Below are 26,234 nucleotides of genomic sequence, written 5' to 3'. Positions count from 1 at the left end.
ATGACAGCTTGTTCCTTATCAAATGTTATATTCTAAGCTCATTGGAACAACAATCTATCTTTTTTTGCTATTAACCATTTTGCCCAGTGAGCCATCTCTCTCTCTCCCTCCCCCTCTCCCCCCGCTCCTTGTATACATGGCAATATCTTGGTGTGTGTGTGTGTGTGTGTTCATTATTTGTCATTAAATTTATTTTACACCAAGAAAGCCAACTTTGGATGCATTTTTCTAATTAGCAATTACAGGTAGCCCTCAAGATGGTAATTGAGACTGGAGTTTCCATAAGTTAAGTAATGCTGTCAAAGTGTGATACCATGTGACCTCATTTAGTGACAGCAATCCCCATTGTTGTCATTAGCAGTTTCAATCAGCTGCCATCTCTACCCAGGCCTGTCCTTCAGCATCACCACCACTGCTGTAGAGTATAGCAATAACACTTATATATCGCTTCACAGTGCTTTTACAGCCCTCTCTAAGCAGTTTACAGAGTCAGCATATTTCCCCCAACAATCTGGGCCCTCATTTTACCGACCTTGGAAGGATGGAAGGCTGAGTCAACCTTCAGCCTGGTGAGATTTGAACTGCCAAATTGAAGGCAGCCAGCAATCAGCAGAAGTAGCCTGCAGTAGTGCACTCTAGCCACTGCGCCACCGCAGCTCAGGGTATCATTCAAACCCTGTGCCACAGCCAGCAATGTCAGTGCCACAGCACAAAGCCCAACCACTCCTGCCACCTTGCACTCTGCCCGCCCTGAATTCTTTCATTGCTGATGAAGTGCACATGGCCTGGCCCTATGTCAGGCAACTGCTGGCCATGAAAGAAAGCTTTCAGGAAGCTTCTGAAGCATTGCAAGAACGGCGGTTCAATCTGGAGTACAGTGGATGCAACTTCGGAAAGAAAGCCTAGCGTGGCCAGTAACTTCCTCACATAAGGTCAGTCTAGGGGTGCTTCATCAGCAATGGGAGAAAGACCACGAAGGTCACCTGGTTGTGGCAGGGCCGGCAGAGCACAGAGCAGTGGAGGTGGCTGGGCCCCTTGGGTTGAAATGGCTTGAATTGGCACTCCTCAATGAGATAATGGTGCTAGGATTGCAATACAGGTAGCTGTTACGGCCACAATTGAGCCCCAAATTTATGTTGCTAAGTGAAAACATTTGTTAAGTGCGTTTGCCCCCTTTTACGACTTTTCTTGCCACACGTTGTTAAGCGAATTATTGCATTTGTTAAGTTAGTAACCCGGTTGTTCAGTGAATCTGGATTCCCCATTGACTTTGCTTGGTCGCAAAAGGGAATCATATGGACCGTCATAAATGTGAACGACTTGCCAAGCCTCCGAATTTTGATCATGTGACCGTGGGGTATGCTGCAATGGTCGTATGTGTGAAAAATGGTCATTTTTCAGTGTTGTTGTAACTTTGAACAGTTACTAAATGAACTGTTGTAAGTCGAGGAGTACCTGTGGAGGCCTGGAGCAGAGGCTGAGACTGAGATTGCTGAAGTGATAAGTGCAGTTAGTTTGCCAAACACCTGAATTTTGATCACCATAACTTTGGGGACCAGTCATAAGTACTATTGGTTCTGCATTACAACTTTGAATGGTTGTTGAACAAGTGGTCATTAAACAAGGAGTAATTGTAATATATAATCTACAACACTAAATTATTTTTAGTATGATTCAAAGGCAAAAAGATGTTTTGGAGCATTGGGAAAGGCTCCTTATAGCTCTTGCCTGCAATTCCTTTTTTTTTTTTAATAAATTTTATTAGAGCATTTTGTTGTAGTTAAAAAAAAAAAAGTATAATTTTTCTATCACGGTGTAACATCGCCAAAATATCCATATATATATATATACACCAATAATCAGAGAGTAAAAATAGAAAATACTTACAGATTCTTGTATACAAATTTACCTTTCCAATACCTATTAAGGTATATTTACCATAAATATACCATCATCTATAATTATAATCCAACATTATCCTTTGTCTCTCTCCCATCGTTTCTGGATCCAATCATACCACATATTCCAACTACCATAAAAGTCTGAGTCTCTTTTACCGTTGATCAGTTTTGTAAGTCTGTCGGACTCTGCACAGCCTGCAATTCCTTAAAGCCGCTACATCTTTTCTTGAGCTGGCAGGTAACACAAGCTACTCTTCATACTGTGGCTACGAAGAACTATGAAGACAAGTGTTTTTTGAAGGAGTTGTACACAAGTGTGAACTCAAATCCTCAGAAGAGCTTTTGCCTTTGGAGCTCAGCATACCTCTATATCTATATTTATGTTGCTCGGAAGAAAAAAAGAATCCATATCTTCTTTGCGCAAGTTCAGGAATACTTGATAAAATCATTACTTTGAAAACTAAATTCGGAATCTAAACCACAGGACAAGCCATGTTAAGAAAAGAGGAGTTTCAAAAATACTTTTACTTTTACTATAATGAGGACTTATCTGTTTGAAGAAGAAAAAAAGTCCACTGAACGATCACAGAAATTGATAAGTTTAAGCAGCTCTCTGGATTGCTGTTGAAGCATTAATTAGACATCCAGAAATTTCCAGAAATGAAAACTTGTAAGCAAAGCAGGTTTTTTTTTCCCCTTGTGAGATACAAAGTGAATGCTCCTGGTTGACCAGCACAAATGTTACAATTTATTTTGTACCCAAAATAGGATATATTTGGACCCACAATTTTGCCTAGAATTGTAGTGTTTCATGCTGATTTGTATTTTGAAAGGGTGGTTATTTGCACAATGGGACTTCTTTTCCCCTCATTTTCCTGCAGACCTCCGTTCTCTCCCCCCCATCTCTTACACCCAGGGAAAGGAATTGCCATGTTCTCTTGATGGAGGCCATTCCTGTGTACAACTATTCTTAGCTGTGCAATTGCTTATCCAGAGCAATATAAATTCCTGAAGCACAGTCTTGTTAGTCGATTTTTAGTGTTCCTCTCATTCCTATGTGTTACAAAATGCTCATTGGGTTTTTTTTATTACTATAAATTAATGTACTATTGTCAGTTTTTTCCCAAGCTGTCTATAATTCTCATAAATCCTTATAACATTATGGTAGTACTATTATTCACAGGGCCTGGGATAATTTGTCTAGACAAAGCTTTCCTAAGCAAAATATGGTCATTAAAAATATTGCTGTTACAACTTCTTTGTCTGATGTTTTCTCCAAGTAATAAAATTTGTCAAGTGTGGGTTTGATCTCAAGTGTCATTCTGCTTCTTATTGTAGAGTGTTTGAATAAGTTGTCCTTTATTGACTTGCCTCTTAAAAAAGCCATTGAGCCATCTTTTGTAATCTCTTGGGCTAATAAAAACATGCTTGCCTTGTCTTTCCAGTACATTCTTATTCTTGAAGTTTTTTAAAAAGAAAATATTCTTTCTTTCAATATGCCTTATTGGGAGAACAAAATATTTTATTGGTTGCCAAAGTAATTTAATACTGCTGCAACGTAATAGCAAATAATATTTGATTTGGAGGTGTCCAATAGGGCTGTAAGTTCCTTTGAAGTATGTTTATGTTAAATTGTGCAACTTGTTGAAGTGTTGCAGTTAGAAGAAGGGATCAGATTTGAGTTTCAATCAAGTGAAAGTGATCATTTCATCACTTTGTCTGTAATGTATATATATTGTTTATGGTTTGTCTGGTGAGTTTTGTATCTACTGCTTATACAAGGTATTGCACACATATTTTAGCCAGACTTTAATATGCACTTTGTGTGTAAAATTACACATACTGCTTAGACAAGATAATGCACATATACTTCAGTAAGACTTTAATATGCACTTTGTGTGTGTAAAATTACAGATACTACAAAAGTCCCTTAAGTTTGCACAGTGCTCTGCTATGATTTTATTCAGTTGCCATTTTCTGGCAATTGGGACCATAATTCCTTTTGGTAACCTATGCAGTTATAAAATGCAATGTCATGTGACCTGCCACTTAATGATGGCTGTTCCAGCGATGCCCAGGTACCACTGTCAAGTGAGGACCATGCAGGTCACTATAAGGAAAAACCTCATGTGATTGCAACTCCCAACTTTTTGCCAGTTTTCCCATTGATTTTGCTTCTGTGAAACTGACACGGAAGATCGTGAATCACAATCACTTGACCATAGGCCACTGCAACAATTGGAAATCCGGGCCAGTTGCCAAGTGCTTAGATTGTGATTGTGTGACTGTAGTGATTCTACACCGGCCAGAACTTCGAGGACTGTTATATTAGATGCAAGTAACCAGGAACAGGAAGCACTAAAATTGTATTACATGCAGCTTATACACAAGAATCTGATTACTAATGGTCAAGCCAAATTGGCACTAGATAAGGGTCAACAGAATTCATGGGGGGACTGGACTTAGGTCTCTTGTGAGAATGCAATGAGTCTAAACTAATGACGCGTTTAACCCCACCCTTAGGCTCAGCCTGTTCATCTCCACTTGTTCAAGCACTGTCACAAGTTTCAATGGTCACACTGAATGAGTGGTTGTTAAATGAGGAACACTTGTACTTGTTAAATGATATGGGGATCTTCTATCCTGATAGAGCTATGGATCCATTCCCTTCATCACAGCCTCAAATGAAACAGTTTGGTAGAACTCTCAGCATTAGAACAATGGATGGCTATGCTAAGGAGAAAGATAAAAAATTTGCCTTCACAGGCATTTCTTTACATGGGTTGTGCTGTGAAAATGCCAATGTCACGTACATATTCCATGAAATAATATGTGAGAGAAGAAGACGTTGGCTGGATAAGTGAGAGAGAGAGAGATGGGCCTTTTTCATAAGAATCCTATAGTTATGAAATACATCTTGTGGGATTCATCAGACTCTATCTCGATCATTTATTTATGCAAGCTTTTTCTGGACTTTGTACTTATTCTACCACTTAGAGCTGATAAGCATTTTGGAAAAGTATTTTGATCTTTTTTTTTATTGAAAAGTTTTAGAATGTTTTACAAACAGATTTCCCCCCTCCTCCCCCCACCCATTCCCTTCTCCCTCCCTCCCCCCCCCGACTTCCCAGAGCAAAATACAGGATATTGCATTTAACAAACATAATCTAACATAAACAAACTAACTATAAGATCTTAACTCCCCCTTACTCTTTAACTCCCCCATAGATACCAAAATGTCAGAATAAGAAGAAAAATCATCTAAATATTTCATTCATAAGCTATTTGCAACTTTTTAGTCCCATATTTGTTTTGTATATAGTCAATCCATCTTCTCCATTCCAGTACATATCTTTCATTCGAATGATCCTTCAAATATGCAGAGATTTTAGTCATCTCCGCCAAGTTAGCTACTTTTAATGCCCATTCTTTAATAGTAGATAATTCTTCCTTCTTCCAATATTGCGCCACCAAAAGTCTGGCTGCAGTTATTAAATTCAAAATCAGATTAGTCTCTATAACTGTACAATCTACCGTTATGCCCAATAAATGAAAAGTATTTTGATCTTTGTAGTGAGTTGGCCTCGACATAATTTAACATTACAACCCAACTTTTATTTCATGCCAACAGATGGCAGTACTTCCCCGGTTGTGTTTGATTTTAGAAGCTAAATTATATTGGCCATGTTTGGTTGGGGGAACCACATGAAACCACAGGACTGTGGGCTAAACATCCTGGAAGAAGGCAGTGGCCAACAACAACCATACTAAAACTGCATATATGGCATTGCTAGTAATTGAATATAATTCAAAGGAGATTTCATCTTTTTAGTGATTCTAATTAATCAAACTCAACATGAGCAATCTTGCTTTTTTCTGAATCAGTGCTGGAATTGCACTAGAGGGCAGCATGCTACTACACTATAGTGTCTGAAAATTCAGGTTTCTAACTTTTAGTTTCTTCCTGGGAAGAAGTAGAGCCACCTATTCCAGTATTTTTACATAAGTGAAGTTAATTTTAATGTGTGCCACTTCGTATACAGGAAAATGACAGTAAAGGATATCTTAATCTTAATTATTTGCACGCTACTGATAGGTTTATTTGTAGAACTATGATTTATTGATATATCTTGTTTGGTTGCTTATCAGCTTTGTGAAATGCTAATAAAAAATATCCAAGATAAAAAAAACACAATCGCAATAATGATCACACTGTAGGCATGTTACCTTTATAAATTAATATGTCATACTATAACAAATATATCCGTAACCGATCCAACATTCCTTATCAGTAAGAAGATACATAATATTGGAGTTGGAAAGAGCTTTTTTCCACATTTAAATTGGCATTTCATTATCTTTTCTGTGAAATATTGGGGGGAAAAACTCAGTAGAATAATTTTCCCTAGTTTGGGTATCCATTAGATGTATAGGCCTTAAGCCCCAGAATTCTCTACATGTCTATCCTGGTAGGAATTTCTGAGAAAATCTACACATTGGGATGGCATCCACACAGGAGAAGAGCAGCAATACGACAATTTGATGAATGCAACTAAATTATTCATTTGAACACATCTTCAGGGTACTATTGAAAACCACATCAAAGAATTACCATTCTATATCTTAATATATAATATCTTATTACTGTTATTGGAAATTATACCACCATTTCTAGGGATGATGTTCTTTATTCTTTGCACATTATTGTTTTCATTTGGTTGTTTCCTGGTTTTAATCCTGTGTTCACCTTCGAAAGTCACATTTGCAAAATGAATGGCTATACAAATCAATATCATCTGGTCTGCATAAAATCCACATAAGTGCTAGATTTCCATCTAGCTAAGAGTTACCATTTCTGTATTTATTTCTTTATTGTGAACTGTCATCCAGAGTTTCTAAGCCAAATATAGTTGTCCTGTATATCAAATAGTGCTAATTACATAGTATAGGCTGGATTGGATTGGATTAGCAGGTTGGAATAGAATACTTTAATGGACTAGGTTAAGTGATGAACTTTCATCTGATTTACTAATTAGTTGCTACCTTATTATTACCACTGCCTTAGTACCACCTTAATTCAGCGTATTTTTTATAGATGAAAGTAAAGGCTTTTTATTGTGATATATACTTGAATAAGAAATGGCAATTTTCTATATTCTATAGTTAGAAAAAGTCTTTATTTTCTCTGTAGGCACCACCCTCCATGGTCAATAATGAACAACGTCAGCACGCCGAACACATATTTTTATCGTTTAGAAAATCAAAATCGCCGTTTGCAGTTTGCAAACATATTTTAGGTAAGTCCTATGTTTCGATCAGTGTACCATTAATTCATAATCATGTAGCTTTCTAAAACACGCTAAGGATATATGTGTGAAATACTGTTTTTTCTAACAGTATCAATATGGATGTAGAGATGCAAATATTAAGCACTGCTAACTGGAAAATAACCCTCATTTATCCTAGTGAGTCTTGGTTTTATGTGAATATGGTTAAGATGTTTGATTCAAATATACAAATACAGCTGATTCCAGAAACTGTATCCTTACACCATCTTAAGAACTATGACACTTAATTTATGCTTTTCTGAAGAAAACTACAGTGATTTAAAATATTTCTTACTTTCTTTTCGATGAATCAAACACAAAGTGATTTTGCAGTATTTAAAAGATCATCACAAAACCAAACTGGACAGATTATACATGTGTAAAAAATTAATGTTAATAAGGAAATAAATATTCAGATAAAGTTTAAGAGAATACAGGTAGTCTTCAGTTAACAGTTGTCTTGTTCAGCAACCATTTGGACTTAACAACAGCACTGAAAAATTAGGTTTACAATTTGTCTTCGAACTTACAGCCAGTTCAAGGTCCTTATAATCAAATGATCACAATTTGTACATGTTGCAACTGGCGCTCATATATGATGTGATCCTGTGGTCACATGATTTCCATTTGTGACCCTCACAGCTGGCTTCTGACAAGCAAAACAATTGGAAAATCAACAGGTAGTAGTAGCATGTCGCAATCATGTGACATTGTGTTTAATAGCTATGGATGATTTGCTTAACAACTGTGGTGAAACTGACATCATTGAGTCAGGTGTAGTCATGTGATGTTTCACTTAATGATCACTTCAATTAGCATTGGACTTGCCAGCCCCAGTAGCAGTTATTAAATGAGGAATACTTGAAGAACTGTTATATTTGGTGTTTTAATTGAAGCAGTGTTGTTACCAAATAGAAATGTCTTGGGCAGGTGTTCCAAAACATCCAAAAATACTAATAATAGAAAAATGTTAATGGGAAGATTGATAAAGACAATGGTGTACATCAAACTTGTGGCATCATGTTGCTGTCATGTAATGTTTCGTGACATTTTTTCCCTTCGTGGAGCTGGGGTGGCTGTGGTCTGTGTATAACGCATCCAGCCCACAGGCTGCCAGTTTGACACTGCTGGTGTACATGCTTCTCAGAAAAAATTATACACTATTGGGATAGAATCTTCTGATTTCAGGCTACTGTTTTGTGTTTTCTTGGTAGTGAGTTGAGCACAATAGCATCATCCTTTTAGTGGCTGCATATATGATTGTGGCTAGGATGGTGTTAATACACTGAATTGTAGGACAGCAAAATATTATGGAATACTTTAATGTCACCACTGGATTTTCATTGGGAGAATTGTCTCTAAAAGTGTCTGCTTTTTGCATTGATGTGTGACCATTCCCTTTAAAAATCACTTTGGGTTTAACACTTATTTATGCCTAATATTTACTTACTTCTAATTTTAACTTGCTGATGCTAGCGCTTCAGTAACTTCTTGTTTCTCCTGTTGATTTATGTATGTATGTATGTATGTATGTATGTATGTATGTATATATATCTATATCTATATATATCTATATATATAGATATATATATAGATATATATATCTGCTGCAAAATATATATAGCTGTGTTTGAACATTGTAAGGGATGAGTTTATAATTGCTGTGAGTCCTTTAGAAAAACATAGTCCTAAAATCCAGCCTATAATTTCAGACAAAAGTAAAAATAAAATTAAAACAATATTTTTCATGTGGAGATCAACCAGGTATATGTTTCAAGCTTTTACCTATAGATTATGAGTTTATAAACCTGCATTTCTTTAACAGAAACTAGTAAAGTGGACTATGTCCTTTTTCAAGCCGCCACAGCGATAATGGAAGCAGTTGTACGAGAATGGATTCTGTTGGAAAAAAGCAGTATAGAATCACTACGAACATTCCTTTTAACGTATGTCTTACAAAGGCCAAAGTAAGTACAGAGCATGGTTTAAAGCATTTATATAGGTTCCTGAATAAGAACTTTAAAAATTATATGCTTCCCAATTGAGATAAATAAAATCCATATAATGAATTGGCTTCTGTTTTCATGGCCAAAGAAAACATAATTCACTGGCAGAGTCAGTGCTGCATATACAAGGGGAAGTTTCTGTCCCTGAGATTTCCAGTTTAAAACATGATGTCAAATGTAACAGACATTCTAGAATGATTCCAGAGACAATATTAATTAATACAGACCACTTGATGTATGTGATATAAAAGAACTTCTTATGTTCACATACATGTTAGTAGTTGGTGATCGGGGTGAAATCTGAGCTGGTTTGCTACCGGTTCTCTGGCCATGCCTGCGCACCAAATGCATGCCGCATGCGCAGTGCGCACCAAACACATGTTGCGCATTTAAAAAGCTACCGGTTCGGGCAAACTAGTAGTTAAAAAAAGCTACAGTCCGACGATCACCTGTGCCATGTGGTTTAGCTTCGCTAGAAAGCAGGATTTTCTGCTTTCTAGTGAAGCTAAATTGCACTCCACAGCTGATCCCATCCCCTCACTGTTCTACTTACCTTCCCAAGCCTCCTCTTGGTGTCTAGTACGCATGCGTGCACGCAAGAAATCCTGCTTTCTAGCAAAGCTAAACCGTGCGGCATAAGTGATCGTCGGATCGTAGCTTTTTTTAACTACCAGTTTGACTGAACCGCTAGCTTTTTTTACTACCGGTTCACCTGAATTGTGGTGATTGTTTTGGGCCTCTGAGATTCTTTCTGGAAGTTGGTGTAAATTAGGAGGGATGTTTCACTCTTGGTAGGGCCACTCTAAAAGTAACAGGGGTAGTCATACCCTCCTGGAGGTTTTGCTTACTGGGTTTTTGCTGCTCATTGAGTCCTCTTGTCTGTACAAGTCCATCCATTGGCTTAGATCTGTCCGGATATTGAGGGTATATTTCATGAAAGGAGGGATTGCCCAAATTAAAGGGATTGAAGATACAGTTGAAGCTGTATCTCCAATATAGATACAGTTTGAGAGGACTGTTCTGTGTTCCAGCTTTGAATGATGCACAAAGGGCAGTTTAAAGGAGGGAAGAAGAAAAAATGAGAAAAATCCTTGTCTTTAAGTAAGATTGTCTTCTTAGTCTTGCATAAAACATGGGATTAGGGTACATGAGTAATTAACATATGATAATGTTTGTTAACTATTTTAATGTACTCCAGAAAGTGAAAAACCTATTGCTGATTACAGACTGCAGTTTCAACTATAACTGCTGTGAATGAAAACATTAAAACCATTCACTAAGAGTCTAAAAGTACATTTGAAAACCAATAAGCAAAATATCAGGGCTGAATCTAATTTCCTGATCCAAATAAACAGATGTAACCATTCTAGAATTTAATTCAGCCAGATAAAACTGTTATAAACAGCCACAGTCACTATATAACAATAAATAAAAGTAAAAGCTGTCCTATGTATATACGAGCTGTGCAAATTACAATGGGAGATGTAACACGGGATGCTGCAGGATATGAATCTGTCCCAAAGATGATACTCCCTCTGCCCCCCCCCAACAGCCTACTATGCTTAGAGGGCCAGGTAGCATTTGGGGTTAGGAAATACCAGTCTGACATTAGTCCATTGCCTTTTCCTGACACACTTCAGCCTCTCTGCAGAAGAGGAAGGAACCAGTTGTTCCACCCTTCCCTTAAATATGTAGTAAGAGTCTACATTTCTGTGTTCATCGGAATTATCCTCAGCCTCTGGTTCAGGAGAGGAATCTGCCCAAAAATGTCAGAAGATGTAGCTTTCCCCTTTCCATAAACTCTGCCTGCAAGGGAATTGTTTGCCTCCACACAGAGAAAAATTAAAGGCTAGGACAGTGAGGATGCTGAAACCTAAATTAAAAGGCTGGCAGGCAACATCCTACCCACATGCCAGAGATTCTCTTTTCCTGGTTTATAAGAAAAACCATAAGGCAGCCAGAAGACAAAAGAATTTTATAGATAATCACCCCAGTCATTCCTGCTTTCTAAAAACAGTACAACTAAGAAGAGTTTGTGTGTTTTTGCTTTGTAAACAATAATGTAGTTATTTTGATCAGTGCTCAATATATTTTATATTTTATTTTGCAGCCTCCAGAAATATGTGCGGGAACAGATATTGTTAGCAGTAGCAGTAATAGTGAAACGAGGGTCTTTAGACAAATCAATTGAATGCAAGAGCATTTTTCATGAAGTCAGTCAGTTGATAAGCAGCGGCAATCCCACAGTGGTAAGTTCTCGGGTTTAAAAACACATCTTTCTTTACGTCTTCCTGGACATTTTTTTTCCCTGTCATTATACTAATTATTTACTTTCAGGAATAATTTAAATCTCCCTCCCTGCTTGTGTCTTCCAAATCTGCCTGGAATTGCTGTGTCCATTGAGCATTCTCAAGTCGCAGTCGCAACACAGTTGGAAATAAGGAGTTGAGGAAAAAGGCATTAATTCAAAGAGGTTCCCCATACTGCTCCATGAGTAGATCAGACCTAAGCTGCTCAGGGGGGAAAGTTTGCTATTAAAAGGTAAAAAGGATAGGCAGCTGTACAATATATTTATCAATTGAAGTATAGCAATAAATTCTGTTCTGTTATTCTGGCACCAATGGTATTGGTATGCTTGGATTCAACTTTGCTCCTTAATTACAGCATAAATTGTTTTTGAGTCTCATATATTTTTGACTTCCCAGTTAAATTATTAAGTCATAGATAGAATAACAAAGTTGGAAGGGATCTTGGAGGTCTTCTAGTCCAACACCCCCCCCCCCTGCTCAGGCAGGAAACCTTGTACCATTTCAGACAAATGGTTGTCCAATCTCATCTTAAAAACGTCCGGTGTTGGTGCATCCACAACTTCTGAAGGCAAGTTGTTCCACTGATTAATTGTTCTTACTATCAGGAAATTTCTTCTTAGTTCTAGGTTGTTCTAGATACCCAGATAGATGTTGGGGTTGAGCACTGAATTGCCAAATTTGAAGTGTCATTGCTTTTTGTATCCGAATGGGTTTTCAATAGTTGTCAAGAGATTTTCTTTGTATTTGGTTTGGTTTACATCTGTTCCTTGCTGTGTTCTGTCTGTAAGTCAGCTGTTGGAATGGCCTTAGGAAAGACCTTTTCCATTCCCTGGGGAAGTGATGGGGTTGGGTAGAAGGGGTGTGTGCCGACTCCGAACTGAAGATGGCAATATAAAATTTACTTGTGTTACATTTTTAGAAGCCGATGAGGAAATATCCTCCACCCTCCCATGAAGCTATAAATAGAATTCCAGCACCTTATTTCCACTTGCGCGGTTAGTTCCAGTTCCATATGGTGTGCCAGAAAATGTTCCATTCTGGAAATGAGTTATCTGTACTGCTTGCTAAAATCTTTGGTAGCTAAAACGGAATGGTCTGAGAGAACTTATCTGCAATAAAATGAAACCAATGCTATGTGTATAGCAGGAAAAAAAAAGGTCTAAGAATAGCACAACACATGTCACGGGGCTGCTAAATGTACAGATATTTATAAAATCCTTTACCTGTAATGATGACAACTTCAACCTTATTTTAATAAAGCATAAGTTGAGTATTTGTCAGCTATTTGATTAGTTTAAACATTTCCCAGCTTTGTGACTGCTTGAAGTACCCTGTTTCCCTGAAAATAAGACATCTCCTGATAGTAAGTCCAATTGGGCTTTTGAGCGCATGCGCTAAAATAAGCCTCCCTCCGAAAATAAACTCTCCCCGAAAATATTTAAACACAGAGCTGGAAATCAGGTAAGATGGCAAGAGGAGCTCCATCTTGCTCCATGCGCCCCAAAATAATAAGACCTCCCTGAAAATAAGGCCAAGCACTTATTTCAGGGTTCAAAAAAATATAAGGCAGGGCCTTATTTTCGGGGAAACATGGTACTATGTTTTAACTCTCACTGGAAGATTAGGACAAGGTTGGTATTCATACTTAATTACGACTTGAATTGTTTTTGCTAATAATTCATACTTAGCGGTGTTTCTCTTCTCATTTATTTCCAGTCTGACCAAGGGAAACTATTAGCTTTCACTTACTCAACTCCAAATCTGTCTTATGCTCCCATGTGAGTTTCCAGATATCAATCAAAATAATAACTTTGCTTTTCAACACTTAGAAAGCGGTTCCATACTCTGGAATATTATTCACAAAGACTTACTACATTATTGCCAAGTATGGGATATTTCTATTGTACGTTTGCCTTTACATGTCAACTTTTTATTCTGTGAATGCAAGATACATAGTTCTTTTCTTACCATTTTATCCTCACAACAATTTTGTAGGGCTAGGAGTTAATAATTACTGAGTTCCTGCATCTCAGACGAATTGTCTGTTCTGTCATAGTGTAATGCCACTCTCTTTCTTAGAGTCGAAGCTGAGCAACCTGTTTTGACATTTGATTGAGTCAAATTTGATAGTGCTAAGGCCTGGTGAAGGCTGCCTGTTTATGATCCCTTGGCAAGAGTCCTATATGTACAGTTGATTGGTTGATTATGTGCCAAATCGTGTTGACTCTTAGTGAGTACATATATTTTCTCCTCGACAATCTGGTTTTAAATACAACAGGTGGTACAGGTATTCCTCAACTTACAACCACAATTGAGCCCAAAATTTATGTTGTTAAGTAAAAATTTTGTTAAGTGAATTTGTCTCATTTTACGACTTTCCTTACCATATTTGTTTAAGTGAATCACTGCAGTCGTAAAATTAGTCACATGGTTGTTAAGTGAATCTGGGTTCTCCATTGACTTTGCTTGTCAGAAGGTCACAAAATGACTCCTGAACACTGCGACCATCATAAATATGAGTCAGTTGTCAAGCATCTGAATGTAAATCACGTGACCATTGGGAGGCTGCAATGATCACTATTTATATAAGTCACTATTTTCAGTGCCATTTTAACTTCGAATGGTTGCTAAATGAACTGTTGTAAGTCGAGGACTATCTGTATTTAGTAAATAGTAATCTACACAATCTACACAAAAGGGACACAGTGGCTAAGACGCTGAGCTTGTCGATCAAAAGGTCGGCAATTCAGCGGTTCGAATCCCTAGTGCTGTGTAACGGGGTGAGCTCCTATTACTTGTCCAATCTTCTGCCAACCTAGCAATTCGAAAGCATGTGAAAAATGCAAGTAGAAAAATAGGGACCACCTTTGGTGGGAAGGCAACTGCATTCCGTGCGCCTTTGGTGTTTAGTCATGCCGGCCACATGACCACGGAAACGTCTTTGGACAGCGCTGGCTCTTCAGCTTTGAAACTGAGATGAGCACCGCCCCCTAGAGTAGGAGATGACTAGCACATATGTGCCAGGGGAACCTTTACCTTTTAATCTACACTTAGAAAAGTATAAAAAAAAGTTTTAGTTACTCACTGAGGCAAGGCAAGTACGATATTCATAGAGCATGATTTTATCTCAGGGAACTGATTCAATACATTTGGTACCTTTTCCCAGTATAGCTAACATTGGTCTCTGATGGACAGAGCTTCTGCTAAAAAGCCAATTACTAATTTTAGTCTGCTTAATTCATGTTTTCCACCACTGATTCCAAGATGCTGAGGAAATGTATGTGGAATAAATTCCACTTAACCACAAATGCCTGCAGCTCATTGGTGCTGGACCTCAGTACAGAATTCTCTTTTCTGCTTTGGCTATTTGGAAAGATTCCCCTTTCTGAGATCTGGAGTGCAGCTTCATTTTGTGTGTGTGTGTGTGTGTGTGTGTGTGTGTTTGTGTGTATGGCTGTGCGAACTTTCAGCTGCTGGTGGAGCTGCCTCATATTAATATATAAAAATAGTCTGTTCAACAACTTGTCAAGCGTTGCTCCTAATGTGTTGACTGAATTATGTATGCTGGTAGGTCTTCACTGAAGGAAGGTAAACATGTTCACCATGAGCTATGCAAAAAAACAGAGTTGGGTAAATTAGCTGATTGTAAAAACTGCATGAATTTAAAAATGGGTCACATTTCCATCTTATCCAAACTCGATAAATTAAATTCGATAAATTCAATCTTAACCCTGCACATGACAGAGCAAAACCCAAAAGAAATATAAGAAGTTGCTAATATATCCTCATCCCTGATATATATTTGACACCACTAGTCTTTAAGTCTTTACATTGTTACCATTTTTTATGCATGTTTTGTGATTAGACATGCAGAGTTTGTTTCTGGCTGCAATATAAGATAAAATCCAAGAAAGTTTTTAAAAACTAAAAAGTTAAAAAAGATTAAAGTGATTGCAAAGAACAAGATTTCTTCAGAGCTGTCAAAAACTGTTAAATCATTTGCATGCCATAAGAAGGAACAATATAAATACCCTTTATGCTAATTACATTTAATATAACACAAATCACTTTTGAAGATTCAGAAAAAGTTGGTTATATAAATGTTATACTAAACTAGTATCCCAAATCCAAAATATCACATTTTAAAAATTCAATAAGAATATGATTTGTAGGAATAAATAAGAGCCTCGGTGGCGCAGTGGTTAGAGTGCAGTACTACAGGTTACTTCTGCTGGCTGCCTGCAGTTTGGCAGTTCAACTCTCACCAGGCTCAAGGTTGACTCAGCCTTCCATCCTTCCAAGGTGGGTAAAATGAGGACCCAGATTATTGGGGGCAATTTGCTGACTCTGTACACCACTTAGAGAGGGCTGTAAAGCACTGTAAAGTGGTATATAAGTCTTAAGTGCTATTGCTAAATGCGAATAAATAATAAGAACGCAGTTTCTGATTTTATATTTTAGAACAGCTTATGAATATTAGGGAGGGCCATGGATAGAAAATGTTCTTTGGGTCTAGCAATTAAATTAATTAGAAGTAGTTTCAAGCTTAGAAAAAAAGGAATAAGATTGTTATTATTCTGTGCATTATTATTTATTTAGTATATGGCAATGGTACATTAGCCAGGAGACTACAGTGTTAATACAGAGTAGTTGTTTGGCTGCCTAAGACTGCTAATCCGTAATTGGATCACGCTTGTGCACTATCCAGAGTGCACCACAAGGGGCAAACTAGCTCTGCACACAATACTGTGCATTGAAGGCTGTTCTTGAAAATCTGCATAGTCAAATATATGCTGATTTGGCTGACCTTGGTTAACAATGTTTAAACAATGATGCTTTATTATCAGTTTTCATTCAGAGGTGGGGAAAAGACACAAGGAATTTTTGTAGACAATCTCTTCTGTGCCTGACTCATTACTTTCCCCTCACAAAACAGAGAGATTGGAGAAGAAGGGATTACAAGAGAATAAGCAGGCACACAGTGAGGAATACAGAGGGCTGTTTGCATAGTGCAGTCAGGGCTCCCAACATGTCAGGTGTAAGAAATCAGGAACTAGGGTTGTTCAAATGAGTCCAGTTTATTCCATGCTATTTTTAAACAAGAATCTGAACTAATGATGGCCAAGGCAAATTGGCAATAGATAAAAGTCAACGGAATTCAAGGAGAGCTGGATTTAGATCTTTTATGGATGTAAAAGGACCCTAAACTGATGACGCTCTTGAACCGTCCCTCATGCTCAGCCTGGTCAATTCCTACACAACCCTCCTGGCTGCTGGTTCCACCACATTGCTTTTGATGTGTATTACCCATTTGATGTGTATTATCCATTACTTACTGGCTTGTAATTCTTTCCTCTCCAATCTACAGTATCCACTCGGTAAGTGGGGGCAGGAAACACAGGTCACGCACAGAACAACATGTACTGACAGTAATGGTGATCTTATAACTGAGGGACACTGCAAAGATTGTAAATGTGGACATTGGTTATAAAGTTATCTTTTTCAGCACTTTTTTCAGTATCTTTCACGTTCCAATTTACCCTTTCTAAAAAAAAATATTATTTTTATTATTTTCAAACAAACATACATAAAATAAAAATGAACAGTTCACCGCACATGAAGAAAAAAGAACAAAACATAATGAAGAAAAACAAAAAAGAAAAATATTTAACTGCAAATATATTTCAAGTTCATCTGCAAAAGGGAAAACTACGCTTTCAGTGTTCACCAAGCCTCTCCCAAAAAAAAACTTTCTCAAAGGGAGAGGTAATGTGTCATTTTCTGATTAACAAAATATATAATTGGCTCAAAAATTGCTAAATCTTATATCTCTGACACCCATCCTTTATATCGTCAGTTGAAATATGTTTCCATCTCCAAAAACATTTGCTTTATTGATACTGTTTCCTGATTGCTTATTTGTACCCTATGACTATCATTAAGTGTTGTATCTTATGATTCTTGATGAACGTATCTTTTATTTTATGTACATTGAGAGCATATGCACCAAGACAAATTCCTTGGGTGTCCAGTCACACTTGGCCAATAAAAAATTCTATTCTGTTCTGTTCTGTTCTGTTCTGTTCTGTTCTATTCTATTCTATTCTATTCTATTCTATTCTATTCTATTCTATTCTATTCTATTCTATTCTATTCTATTCTATTCTATTCTATTCTATTCTATTCTATTCTATTCTATTCTTCCCGGTAATTTAACGTATTGTACAACATTACTCCGAAAGGAGTCTAAGAGAGAACATGATAACATGGGAGTTAGAATTACCTCAAATATCTTGCAATGGCTAACACAAATAATCATTAGTAATAAGTGTGTTGTGTATCATTCAGAGTTTATTTTTATTTGTCAGCTTCTGCTTTTGTTATACCTAAGGTGAATTTTAGTACCTTTTCTCTGATAGAGGTTGTTCAAGGACAAGAAATTAAAGTCACTTCTGAGGTAGCTGTTGTAGAGACTGTTTTGATTTCGTTTTGGTTTCATTACTAGCAGAGTTGTATGGTGGCACTGTGCCTGCTTCCTCCCACTGTATTAGTTATAAGTGTCTCTTGAAGGATGTTATCAAATACTTCCTGTCTTCTTAGGCATCAGTTAACACTGACAATATGGATTTCACAGAAGCATTTGACAAGAACAGCAGCCCTATAAATCATCTTGACAGTATCGGAGAATGATTTAAGACAGTAGGATTAACTCGATAAGCTAGGAAAACACAACTGTGTGATCTCTTTGCCTAAAGTGCATTATTCTTTTGCTGTTTCCGTAGATACAAAGATAAATATATTTTCTCCTGCATAGAAAAGGGTAAGATCGTCCTAATGGATTCTGAAGTTTCGAGAGTTTGAACAGGCAATTGGTCTAAACCAAATGTTTCTTTTTATGCTGATGACTGAAGCACAAATGCTTGGTGCAGACACAACAGTTTTAGCTCTGAAATTTATTGTCTGATCAGTTTCTAAGTTTCGGACAGGTGTATACTAGCCTCTATATTTTCCTAAACTCTTTGAACTTTAATATCCTTTCATCTGCTGTAACCTAACCACATTCAAATACTAGTGCACGTTTTCCACCAACCGCCCAGTCACAAGTGTGAAATCCATTCTAACATTCATTAGAGATTTAATTTTTTTTAATTTAAATGAAATTCTTTTTTTAAAGGCAGGAACCATCCTTTATAAGAATGCAGTAATGTACAGAAATATTCACAATGTTGTCTATTTTTCAGTTCATTGTTTTAGTTTTTGTTTGCTTCTATTTTTAATAGGGAAGTAGCTTTAAGAGGGAGTTTATCAAAAGTTTTTTTAAAAGAAAAAAAAACAATGATTGTCTAAGACTGCTTAACTTCCACTGAGTATCTGATTGCCCAGTTAATCTCTTTTAACACATTCTGATTGATCTCCTGTTAGAGCAGCTGAAAGTCTCTTTTAAGCGTGGCAGACTTTTATAACTACCCAACTGGGGTAAGTGCCAGGCTATTCTAAGAGATAATCCACTCTCCAAACAAGAGAGATATTTTATGTTGTCAGACCAGGTTTATTGTTTGAGTATGTGATTTGTTCATGTGGTAGAACTCATAACATTTCTGTTAAGTGAGGCAGTAGACTAGTTTTATAGGTACACCCTTAACTGGAATGATGTTCTCTCTGTACTTGCTTTTTAAATTTGCACCATGAGCTGCAGTTGTTAAAAGCAAAATTTTTGGCTGTCTTTGTTCTAATTTTTATAGAATTCTATGACATCTGAATATGAGCATTCCAGCACTAGAAATGCAGCTTATATAATTCTATTATCTTTAGCCTCTTATCTGCTCATGCATAATCCAAACCCTTCCTCGTTCCACAATTGGCTATAATGCATATGTTTCTAGCTCCAGATAATAAAATAAAATTCTCATTAAGGCCAATTAGACTGTAGTGGTGCATCTAGTTAATGGCTCTTATTCTTCAGCTCATGTGACACCACAACTCCATGTGGTACATTGCTCCCAGTATGCCTCTGGGTGCAATTCATGGTTCTGCTAGTCACCTTTAAAGCCATTCATGGTTTGGGGCTGAATTACTTATGACAGGGGTCCCCAACCCGCTGGCCATGGTTCACTACCAGGCCATGAGCAGTGGGCAAGTGTCCCATTTGTGTGAAACCATTGTTGTGGTCTGCCACAGCCTGCAGAGCTGGCAGCAGAGTTGGACAGTGAGGAGGCTGAGGGGGGACATGGGCCAGTCCTGGAGTCTGGGGAAGGCTCGGACAAGGGCTCTGCATCGGAGGCAGAGACGGGGCCAGGGCCATCTGGGAGTTATGTGTGGACTCCGAAGCCTCCAGAGGAGGACATCAGAGAGGCAGAGGAACAGGGGGAGCCTGTTCCTAGTGCGTGCATGCACAGAGCTGCCAGAAGGCAAGAACAGTTAAAACAAAAGGGATGACTCGGGAATAAGGCTTGGAGATGATTGGCCCCTCCCATAAGACATAAAGGAAGAGCAAAGGCACATGGGCTTTTGCAGGAAGCAACGTTGTGGATGGTGTCGGTTTGTACTTTGAAGCTCCATTTTTGACACTCTGTTTCCATGTGGCCTTGCCAAGATAATTGCCAATTAGGTCTTTGGCATTGTGTCAAAGAAGATAAAGGTGGGTGTTTACCAACCTTATCCGAAGGACTGTGGCAGACTTCTGTTGCACTATTTATAAACCCTTGGTGATTCAGCACGTGCTATGAATGAAAGGAATTCGCAGCCGTTAAAATTTTAAAAAGGGGTTTTGGGACTAATTGTGTGCTTTTTACTATATCAGGAAGCCTAGGTCAGAACAACCATTTCCTTCTCCCCCATGCCCACCGTTCCACAAAGCCTGAAAGTTTGGGGAACTCTGATTTATGGGATACCAATTGTTTCTATCCATCCCATCTGGTCTGGCAGAATAGGCATGCTTCGTGTCCTTTGTTTTGGAGAATGTCATTTGGCTGGGCTCATGAGCAGAGCCTTTTTTGTCATGGCAACTGCTCTCTGGAATATCATCCCTCCAAAAATCAGATTGGCCCCAACTTTCCTGGCCTCCTTCAAGGCTCTGAAGACTTAGTTCTGGGCCCCTGGGTATATAATGAAGTACATTTTCTGGTTGTACTGACTGTATGATGCTTTTGTAGTTTTCTCTCAGGTGCTGTGCAATTTAGGTTTTTGAGTTCAGTAGCCATATAAATCTAATAAAAAGTAAAAAAAAAATGAATATGAAACTTTGTGTTATTGTGGCTGTTGAGTCCAGGATCATTACAGAAATCAGCCATTACATTCAGCTTGCATATATATATTTCACATAAATTTCTAAAATTTTCTTTTTATCTCTTTGGGATTTATATAGCAAAGAGGACTATCAATTTTGTACATAGTGACTGATAACTAGCTGTGCGTGGGGTCAAGGTATTGACATCAGAGGCATTTCTGAACAAAGATATTGCAGTTGGTGGGCGGATGGCACTACTGTCAGCTGTTGCATGACCTCGCATAAATAGTATCATCACAACTTTAATCTTTCGGGGGTTCAGAGGTAGTGTGCATATTTCGGTTTAACCCCTGGACGCTTGCCTGCATTCATGACCCTTTAACAATTCCTATTCCTCTGCCCGCCCGTGGCACCTTGGCTCCAAATAGTCTAGGAATAAAGCCAATAGTTGTACACTTCCATTGTATGTACATCTATTGTGAGAAATATAAAACATGCTACCTTTTGCATAACACGTCAAGGAGTGAGATATTATGAAATAGTCATTTACCAGCTTGATACGCCATGATCTTAACAAAAATTTGCAGATATGTAAAGTTCAACAAACAGTAAATATTGAAACACCTTAACATGAAAAGTTTACACATTGGTACCCCAGTAACATTTTCAGCCCAAAGATAGTTTGTGCTACTTGCCTAGTAAATTATTTGTCTAAAATTATTTGTATACTGTGCTAGATTAGGCCAGAAACACACATATATTCTTATTGATCTTAGTTCAAAATGTGCCCCCAAAATAGGACAAATCCAAATCAAGTTGAGTTAACTTAAGGAAAGTCCAGCAATGATTGCTTTGCTGGATGACTTTTGTTGGGGTCTGGAAAGGGAAAGTGCCGAGAAGGTGCCCTTCTCGGCATTATTAAACTTCTCAGCAGCATTCGGTATCACCAATTATGGCATCTTTCTGGAATGTCTATGAAAATTGGGAGCAAGGGGAACTATATTACACTCTTTTTGGAGTGCCAGTTCCAGTTAGGGGTTTTGTAGCAGGAGAGTTCATCTCCAATGAAGTATATAAAGATGGAGTTATTATTTATTTGTTGAGGTTCTTTGCCACCTGTACTTTTAATTCTGAATAGGTAGTGCTTTCCCTGAAAGAATTGGCCTATAATTTTCCATCATGGTTTGTAAAGGTAGTCTTTGCCCAGTTTTATTTGATGTGCCAGTTCTGGCTTAATGGGTTAAGAGGTTTGGCCATTGTGGAAGACTCCACCCATACTCCTTCCTTCCCCTGCATTCTTGGCCCTCATCCTTCATCAGTCCAACCTGGCTGCCAATCAAATAGCAGCCACCAATCAAACAAGGTGCTGTGACCTAGGCCCAAGTAGTTATTACCAGACACAGTCAGTCCTAAACAAACATATTTTATTAGAACAGCTTACAATTACTTCATTCTCAGCTTAGTCCAAATTAATTCCAAAACAAATTCTTCATAAATAGTCCTTCGGCCTTATCATAAACCTTTGTCTTCTTTGGCACCCTGCCAAAGGCTTTTCTTGGCAAAACCCCATGAAGTTCAAAAGCAAGAGACTCCAACAAGAAACAAATGTAGCAACGTTACTTTCCTACAAAGATCCCAAGAGCTGTTGCTGCTCTTTTAAGCCTTCTGGGGTGGGGGGGGGCAATCATCTCCTGGCCTTACTCCTGAGTCGTCCTTTTTGCTTTAGCTGCTCTTGCCTTCTGGCAGCTCTTCAAATGCGTGCACTAGGAACAGACTCCTCCTGTTCTGCCTCTCTGCTATCCACCTCTGGAGGCTCTGGAATCTGCGCATTGCTCCCAGATAATCCTGGCCCCATCTCTGCCTCCGACGTAGAGCTCTCATCCGGGCCTTCCTCTGACTCCAGGACTGGCCCATTGTCCTCCCCAGGCTCCTTACTGTCCGACTCCGCTGCCAGCTCCGCAGGCTGCTGGCAGACCACAACACAAGGGAGGATGAATGAAAAATAGAAGATGGCTGCCTGAGAGCTCTGCCATCAAAGGCCCTGTGAGAAAGTAGCTGAATAAACAAAGCCAAAGTCCTGGGGTCAAATAAAGAGACAAACTAAATGATAGCCTTGATGAGGTGAGACGCAACTGACTGTCACTGGGGAAGAAGGGCCATTTATTTCCTTCCCTTTACAATTTAAGAATAACCATTAAGAAGAAGAGGGGAAGAATCAAGAAGCCCAGCAAGCAGAAAAGATGAAGAAATAGTAATGACTGTGACAGAAGAGAAATAAACAGCAGAAACTTAAAAAAGATAAATGGCAAATTTAGCTTTGTAAGTTTTCTCATGATAAAATAAAAGTCATCCACTAAGGGATATACAACCCAACCAATTGCCAAGTTTTCAGTGCATTGGGCTTATTGAGTCTGGGTCAAACTGGTTACTGGTGATTCAAAAAATGAACATGCAACGACCACGATAACTCACACCTTTATCATCATCATGACTAAATTACTGCAATTAAATACTGCTTAGAAACTGCTGCTGTCGTAAAATGAGGTGGCCTACAGTTTGGCAGATAAAAGGAAAGCCTACACTGGTTTCTAGTAGATTTATGGTTGTCATTCAAAGTGCTGATTTTAACGTACAAAGCTCTATATATCTTTGCACCTACTTTTTCCAAATGGAATTAGTCCAACAATATTGTCTTGATTTGGGGACGTAAGGATGACAGGATGCTGGAAGCAGTGTTTTCCAATGATGGTCCTTGCTCTATGGATTAGTATCCTTCCAGATGTCAGTTTCACACTAACCTTGACAGTATTCCAACAACTACCCTGTTTTCCCCCAAAATAAGACATCCCCTGATAATAAGCCCAATCAGGCTTTAGTGTGCATGGCAATAAGGCCAAGTGCTTATTTCAGGGTTCAAAACAATATAAGACAGGGACTTATTTTCGGGGAAACACAGTAGTGAAAATGTAACCTTTTCTAAAGAGTTTTGGGGGTACAAGGTAGTAAGCACCTAGATATGGTTGATTAGACCATTACAATTTTTATGAGTTTCACTCTATTGTTTTATTATATTTTATGTCACTTTTTTTCAATAAGTCTGGGGGTTGTAATCATGGCACCATACAGAGTTGCTAAATAAATAGATGAATGTTCCTACTTCTGAATTACTAGGCATTCTCTGAAATGTCTATTATGCACAAGATAGTTTCTTTTTTAACTACCATGGGGTTCAAAGACAACAATATCAAGACCAAGTAACAAGTGCTTTTTTTTTTTTTACTAAATCCAAATCTGAGAATAGATGTGACATTTATCATTTTTAATGATAAAAGATCTGGTATGATATAATAAAAATTTCATACAGCAAATTATTCAGCTAATAAATCTTTTCTCATCAAATTTTCTCAGCAAACTCTGGCCTGTTCCATTTTAACCGCATTGCTAAGTGAGTTCTCAAGTTCAAGTAAAACCAGCAACATTGGATTAAGCATGGAGTTCCACGGCAATTGCAAACTAATATTTCAGGTAAGTATGTGTTTCTGTGTTTCCAAGAACAATGTGAACAGGAAAAGATACATGAGATTGCAGATATATGGAAGAGAATCGTGTAATACTAATATGCAGGAGGAATTAAACTTCAGATTAGAAATTGTGGGGGGTTCCTATGTGATACTTTTGTCTTTTCCTTCTATTTTATATATTTCCACAGTTATTCAAATGAAAGTAATAACAATTGAACTACAATGCATATATACCATAAGAAAAGGTTGCAAGTACTACCAAGAAAATTATAGAAATAAAAATGGAAGGCTGTCCAGAGAGTATAGAATTCCTTTCCAAATGATAGGCGCCGTCGTAGCGCAATGGTTAGAAAGCAGTATTGCAGGCTAACTCTGCCCACAGTCAGGAGTTTAATCCTGATGGGCTCAAGGTTGACTCAGCCTTCAGTTCTTCTGAGTTTGGTGAAATGAAGACCCAGTTGTTGGGGGCAATATGCTGACACTATAAACCACTCAGAGAGTTCCCTAAAGCACTATGGAATGGTATATAAGTCTAAATGCTATTGCTTTGAGAGCTTAGAGGATCACAAGTTTGAATAAATTAAATACAAGCAGACAACAAAAAAAGCATGCCACTAATTAAGTTTTTAAAAATCCAGCAATTAAAAACCACAAAACATCTTTACCTTCTTTGGAAGCAAAAGGAGTTGACATCATTGGCTGAAACCAAATAACTAGTTCCAGATGCTGTCCATCCAAGTGGTTTAAAGGACTAACATGTGAAATTGCTGATCTTCTAGGGAAAATATGTAGCATTATTCTACTTGTATTAGAGAACTGGAATGGAACCCAGGAATTATCAAGGAGGTTACATGCCAGAAATGTAACATCTGTTCTGAATAAATGTAGAACGCATGATTAAAGATAGAATTATCTATCATATCAAAGTAAAATAAACTCAGGAAAAAAGTATACGATTGTCTTTTAAAAATAAATCTTGAATCCTATCACTATGTCCTAAGTGTCAGTAAAATATTTATTAGTCAGGAAGACATTCGTGGGTTTTTCAAAAGTCTCTTGTTAAAACTCTCTAAAAATTCCTGGAAAATTTAATGTCATTAATTACATATTAACAAACTTAATGACACAAGGTTGCATTTTAACAAACAGCTAAATTGGTTTAATGTAAAGGGATGCACACTGAGAGAAAAATCAACTGCCCCTATACACTGCTGAGCCTGGTGATTTATTGATTGATTTGATCTGAGCAGACGACACTGGGCGGCTCACAATTCAGAAACATGTATTATAATTAAAATCTTAAAAATTTTAAAACAATAAAAACCATTTAAACGACTCAGAAACATAAAAATATCTGTTAACTATCAACTAGCCTGTTAACAATATAGCTAGGTGACATGGCCATTGATGCAGGTAGCATCCCAGGCTCGGGAATATAGCCAGATCTTTAAAGCTTTATGGAAAGCTAACAGGGTGAGGCCTATAATGTCAGTTTTATATTGTTTGGAACTCTTCAGGAAAAAAGTGAGTAAATGCACTTCAGTTTGAAGAAGCATGAAGTACCTATAATTCATACTGGGCAAAGACATCTAACTTTACAATGCACTGATGAAGGCATTGTATTACTAATCATGAAAAAAAAAAGAATTTGTAAATGTTAATGATGATATCAACTTAGCGTGTGGCAGCTGTGAAAAAATTATCAAGTGATTCGAACACCTGCCTTATGGGAGAAAAGGCTAAAATATTTGGGACAGTTTCGTTCAGAAAAACACTAATGATACTCCTGGTTGAGTGCAATATGAGAGTAATAGTGGGACAGGGTTCTTTCTCCAACTCCTACCAAAACCAACTGGCTGATCACCATGAGAAGCAAAGGCTTAAATAAGATGGGTTTTAAAGCCATCGTGACTATAGTTATGTTATTTGAACAAACTAGTAAGA

General features: G+C 37.7%; 1 protein-coding gene across 2 annotated transcripts in view; it reads left to right on the top strand.

Annotated features, from left to right (window-relative positions):
* XPO4 (exportin 4) overlaps nt 1-26,234 on the top strand; it is a 71,746-nt gene that overhangs the window by 6,699 nt on the left and 38,813 nt on the right. Inside the window, exons 2-5 of one of the 2 annotated variants that reach the window (XM_034410066.2) lie at nt 7,093-7,198; nt 9,054-9,195; nt 11,345-11,483; nt 24,178-24,294. In XM_034410066.2, the coding sequence (XP_034265957.1) occupies nt 7,093-7,198; nt 9,054-9,195; nt 11,345-11,483; nt 24,178-24,294 (504 nt within the window). Of the gene's footprint in view, nt 1-7,092; nt 7,199-9,053; nt 9,196-11,344; nt 11,484-11,709; nt 11,776-24,177; nt 24,295-26,234 lie in introns of those variants that run through there. The other variant, XM_087894689.1, reaches the window with a different exon arrangement.

This window comes from Pantherophis guttatus, chromosome 5, assembly GCF_059756535.1.
Source record: "Pantherophis guttatus breed Tessera chromosome 5, ASM5975653v1, whole genome shotgun sequence".
In the NCBI taxonomy this organism is placed as follows: domain Eukaryota; kingdom Metazoa; phylum Chordata; class Lepidosauria; order Squamata; family Colubridae; genus Pantherophis; species Pantherophis guttatus.
Note: the sequence above shows the minus strand (reverse complement) of the source record. Positions and strands in the feature narration are given on the sequence as shown.